General features: G+C 41.0%; 1 protein-coding gene across 1 annotated transcript; it reads left to right on the top strand.

Moving 5' to 3' along the window:
• The first annotated feature begins 4,221 nt into the window (after positions 1 to 4,221).
• On the top strand, positions 4,222 to 5,167 carry LOC123460860 (olfactory receptor 2A12-like). The gene is given in 3 exon segments (XM_045150875.1): positions 4,222 to 4,732; positions 4,735 to 4,758; positions 4,761 to 5,167. Coding segments are annotated over 3 exon segments (942 nt in total).
• Positions 5,168 to 6,000: the final 833 nt, after the last annotated feature.

The following is a 6,000-nucleotide window of genomic DNA, read 5'->3' as shown; positions in this document are numbered from 1 at the left end:
TTCAGCTTTTTTTTTTGCGTGTTATTTTTACTGATTTTTACTCCTTATAGTGGTTAATAGAAATGGTAATAGGAAGCATTTTGTTTCACTTCCAACGTTAGTAAGGCATCCATATTTCATCACAAGCTCAACATTTGATGTAATTCCTTTCCTCTTTCAGAAAAGACTATTATCACCACATTAAGAAAGTTCACATTTATTTCTAGTACTCTAAGAGGTTTATTTCTGGTCATAAATGATTCTTGAATTTTATCAAATGCTTTTCATATATCTATTGCAATGCTCATATAAGTTTTGTCCCTGGCTTTGATCATCTGGCATATTACATTGTTTGGTTATCAAGTGCCAAACCAACTTTGAATTCCTGTAACCCACCCAGTTTGATTATATATAATTTATTATATTATATATATTGCCCAGTTTGACCATATATATATATATATATACATATACATATATATATGTATGTATATGTTATATATATATATATGTATATATATATATATATATATATATATATATATATATATGTATATGTAGCATGTAATGCTGAATTTAAGTTGCTCATATTTTGTTTGGTTCTTCTTCAACAATGTTTTGCTGAGCAATTGATGTGATGTCTAAATTATTCTTTCTTTTTTGTAAAACATATTTTTATTTGTTTATTTGAGAAGGACAGACAGAAAGAGACAGACAGGTCCAGGGTGAGTGTGGGGCACCAGTGCCTCTTGCCACTGCAAACAAACTCCGGACACATGCACCATTTTGTGTATGTGACTTTATGTGGGTACTAGGGAATTGAACCCAGGCCTTCAGATTTTGCAAGCAATCACCTTTAACAGTTGGGCCATCTCCCAGTTTGTAATGCCCTTGTTATTTTCTGGTATCAAATTCAAGCTTTACACTTACAATGAGTTGAGATGTTTTTTCCTTTTGTCTATTCTTTGGAAAACTTTGTTCTATTAGCAAATTCTTCCCTTAAATATTGGGGGAAAATTACCAACGAAACTGTATAGGAGGTTTCTTTCTAAGAATGTCTAAAATTGTAGATTTAATTTTAAATCTTATACCCTTCTAAACTCTCTAATTATGTTAGTTTTGATAATTTGTGGCCTTTGGCCACTGCAAACAACTCCAGATACATATGTCACTCTGTGCATCTAGCTTTATATAGGTATTGGGGAGTTGAACCTAGGTCGTTAGGCTCTGCAGGCAAGTTCCTTAACCACTGAGCCATTTTTCCAGCCCTAATTAATCGATTTGTGGGGGGGGGCTGAGGTAGGGTCTCAGTCTAGCCCAGACTGACCTAGCATTCACTATGTAGTCTCAGGGTGGCCTCAAACTCACAACAATCCTCTTCCCTCTACCTCCCAAGTACTAGGATTAAAGGCATGTGTCACCATGCCTGGCTCAAAGGACAATTTTGATGTGTCTACATTGACTCACTTTGAGACAGGGACTCTTGCTGCTGCAAATGAACGCTAGACTAGATGGCCTGAAAGTGTTAGGTTCTCCTGGGTCTGCCTCCCATTGTAGTAGGTTCATGCTGGGGTCACAGATGCAAGTGCCAAAGTGCATCTGGCTTTATGTAGGTGTCTGGGGAACTGAGTGTGGCTGTTAGGCTTTGCAAGCAACAGCCTTTAACCACTGAGCAATCTCTACACCCCTACAGTGTAGTTCTTGAAAACAATAAATACTGACTTAATTTACTCTGTTTTAAAAATATGTCTTAATTAAAATGGACAATTTACATTTAAATTAACTACATACATACTCAAATCATATTTACCATCTTTCTGTGCATCTTAATATGACTTCCCTATTTGATTTTTGTTTCCTTCTATGTCTCAAAAGAACATTATTTTGGGATAAAGGCATTGTTATAATTTTACATTTTACAATTTAAAAATTGTAGCTTGTTGGTAAATATTTATTGTTTATTCTTTATTGATTTCTCTAGATACTGAAACAAAATTGTTAAAGCTTTTATAAGAATATGTATTATAAATAATAATGGGTTTCATTATGATATCACATACATACATATAATGTACTTTGATCATATTCACCTCTATTACTTCTCTTGTTTTTGACCACTCCTACCAATCCCCCTTCCCCTTAAATAGTTCCCCCATCTATATTCATGTCTTTTTATGGGGTAGCTGGTGAACTTATGAATTTAATTCAGTTACTTACAGCAATATGGGTAAGTCAGCGACTTATAGTACAATGCAAAGGATTAGTTCTACCAGCTTTAAAATTTTTTTGTTGTTGTTCATTCATTTATTTATTTATTTATTTGAGAGTGACAGACATAGGGAGAAAGACAGATAGAGGGAGAGAGAGAGAGAATGGGCGCGCCAGGGCTTCCAGCCACTGCAAACGAACTCCAGACACGTGCGCCCCCTTGTGCATCTGGCTAACGTGGGACCTGGGGAACCGAGCCTCGAACCGGGGTCCTTAGGCTTCACAGGCAAGCGCTTAACTGCTAAGCCACCTCTCCAGCCCATAGTTCTACCACCTTTTAAACCATGCTAAATATGTAGACCATTCTGCCTCATTTAGCTCCTCCGTTTCTCATGCTGTTCTTGCCGTGTTCTTTAATCTTCATTTACTTTAAATCCCACAAGACTTTGTTACTGTGTTACAGTCATTACAGACCTTTTTTAATCGACATATTTCCCCCTTTGTTTAGATTCTTTTCATTCCTTTTTGTACTTTCACAGTGCTTTGATTTGATTGTGTTGGATGACTGACTTCCTTCCAATTAAAAGTATTTATTTTACTTAAAATTTTTGGTTTAGAATTTTTTTTTTTTTTTTTTTGAGGTAGGGTCTCACTCTAGCCCAGGCTGACCTGGAATTCACTATGTAGTCTCAGGGTGGCCTCAAACTCACAGCGATCCTCCTACCTCTGCCTCCCAAGTGCTGGGATTAAAGGCGTGCGCCACCACGCCCGGCTCTTGGTTTAGAAATTTTTATGTCAAAATAACTTCAAACTGACAGGAAAGTTGAGGAGTAGTGGAAAGAAGTCCTATATGTTTAATGTTAGTTTTATAAATTTTATCATTTTAACATTTATATATTGTTCTTTTTCTTAATATAAATTTATTATTGTTTGAATTTTTTGAAGCATTTGAGAGTAATTTTGCTCATATCATGTCCCTTTACCCATCAATACCTTAGAAATATTTTCTAAAAGCAAGAATGTTCTCCTATATAGGAGTTTTTGGGTTTAGAAAACTTAACATTGAAATAATTCTTTCATGTAATCCAATATGATGCAATTAATGTGGCAATGTTATCAATTATAATAGTGCAATTTCTCTAACATCCAAGAACTAGGATTATAGGCCTGTGTCACTCCATCCATCAGAAATTCAGAATTTGCCAATGAGGTTAATACTGAACAAGAGTTCACAGACTATCAGTGGGCACTACCAGAGTTTCTCAGAAGTGGTCACCATGCACAGAAAGTATTGCCTAAGGGATGGGACGGGGCCCATTTGTAGACATTGCTTGACAGTGGGGAAAACAGTGCCCCGAGAGCTTGGCTGTGAAAGGAGCCTGCTGGAGTCACAAGAGTGCAGATGCTGGGAGGAGCAGTGTGGCCTGAATGCATGGCAGGTGTTCGCACACTGAGGCCGTCCTTCTGCACACGGCCCCACTGGCTTTCCAGCCTAAGGAGGCAGGACTGGGGCTAGCTACTGACGTGCTTTCCTTCTGCCTGCTGGTTCAGTGCTCTTTGTCGCCCTCTGTTGATAACGTCTCTTACTGCATGGCTGGCGGAGGTGAAGGATTAGCAGGTGAGAGAAGAGGCCTATAAGACAAGGGACGTGTTCTACGGGGTGGAGCAGAGCGACTTTAAGAGCTTTAGGAGCTGGGCTGGCTGCTGTAAACTGATATATGAGTGACTACTTGTGAACTTTGGAGTGAGGAATGAGAGTGTGAAGTTGCATATGAATATTTTGCTATCTAGTGTTTGAAGGCTAGATCTTGTGTATACTCCTAGCGTCCCACAAGATGGGTATTGTTAGCCACACTTCATAGGTGATGAGACTGAGGCATCTGGAAGATGAGTCACTATTGGAAGCTTATATAGGAGCTTAGTGGTGGGGCCAGAGCTGAAACCTTAGCTTGCACGACTCTATAACTGCATTCTTGATAGGCTGCCATGTTTGGAAGACTTCTAGAAGAATGTGAACCTCTTACAGGCCCCACCATGCTGATGCTTCCAGGGCAGAACCAGACTTGGGTTTCTGAATTCATCCTGCTTGGCTTCTCCAGTGATCCCACGACCAACAGGATCCTCTTCACTGCGTTCCTCCTCCTCTACCTGAGCTCAGTCCTGGGCAATGGGCTCATCGTCACCCTGATCTGCCTGGACACACGTCTCCACACCCCCATGCACTTCTTCCTCTGCATCCTCTCCCTGATGGACATGGGCTACGTGACCACCACGATGCCTCAGATGTGGGTGCATCTTCTCTCTCACTCTCAGACCATCTCCTTTGCTGGGTGCTGGCTGCAGATGTATGTGTTTGGCGCCCTGGGCATATCTGAATGCATCTTGTTTGTGGTCATGGCTTATGACCGATATGTGGCCATTTGCTACCCACTGCGTTACACTGTCATCCTCAGTTGGGACCTGTGCACACGGTTGGCAGCTGGGACATTGACCTGTGGTTTCCTGGCTTCTCAGATCCACACCTTCCACACCATGAGGCTGCCATATTGGGCCCCAACAAGGTCAACCACTATTCTGTGATGGTCCCTCGGTTTGGAGCTTGGCTTTCATGTATACCCACCTCATTGAGATGGTGGATCTGGTCCTGAGTGTCTTTCTGGTTGTTGTTCCAATTTCCCTCATTGTGGCCTCCTACATTCATGTCACCAAGGCCATTCTCAAGATCAAGTCCATCCAGGGCCGCTGCAAGGCTCTCTCTACTTGTGCCTCCCACCTGACAGTGGTCACCCTCTTCTATGCTCCAGCCACCTACATCTACATGAGGCCCATCTCCAGCTACTCCCCAGAGAGAGACAAGCAGGTCTCACTCTTTTACAATGTCTTCACAGCCTTGATCAACCCTGTGGTCTGCAGTCTGAGGAACAAGGACATTAAGAGGGCTTTTCTCAAGATGATGGGGCATGGTAGGGTGGCCTGGTAAACTGAGACCCAGAGGGAGCCTGGGATAGAATATTTCATGTTTAAGAATATGACTTCAGCTGCCCAGTATGTAAACAGCATTGTGTATTTGAACCAATATAGTTCTTGGCTAGTGGGAAAAATGTTCCTAAAACCAGCATGGCTTCTTGATGAACTGGCCACACTGGTGCCACAACAAACATCTGAATAATCTCCATGGTTCACAACCACAAAAGTTCGTTACTGCTCACGGTCTATGCCAGTTGTAGGTTGGCTATGGCCTTCTGTTATCTCAGATCTGCCCTGAAGGAAAAGCACTTGTATGGAATTTGCCTTCCTGTGACAGAGGGCAAGGAACAATGCACCAAATTTCTGATGACTGGCATATCTCCACATACATTCCATTGCACAAAGCAATATGCATGGTCAAGCCTCACAGCCAAGGATCTGGAAATGCATTCTTCCCACAGAGCAGTAATGCACATTGTATCACAGTGGACCAGAATGTGGAGTCTCTCTAAAAAAAGGGCAGCAAATAACAGGGGTGATGTTATCATCAATACTAGTACAGAAACCAGTAAAGTACAGCTAACCACCATGAAATGTGCTAACTGTGACATGGTTATGGAGACAGTGTGGGAAGATGGTGTAAGCAAAGGAGTACATATAAGTGTTATGTGTATAATATTGACCATGAAGATAATCATATGTGTAACCAACACAGCCCAGAGAGCTGACATAATGCATGAAATCAATGAAGCTCGTGGGCAAATATAGTGACTTTTACACTGTGCTGTCATAGGACACAAAGTTCAGTGTGAAGGGGCCTGCATTCTTATTCTGCTCTTGATATCT

This window comes from Jaculus jaculus, chromosome 5, assembly GCF_020740685.1.
Source record: "Jaculus jaculus isolate mJacJac1 chromosome 5, mJacJac1.mat.Y.cur, whole genome shotgun sequence".
Lineage (NCBI taxonomy): Eukaryota > Metazoa > Chordata > Mammalia > Rodentia > Dipodidae > Jaculus > Jaculus jaculus.
Note: the sequence above shows the minus strand (reverse complement) of the source record. Positions and strands in the feature narration are given on the sequence as shown.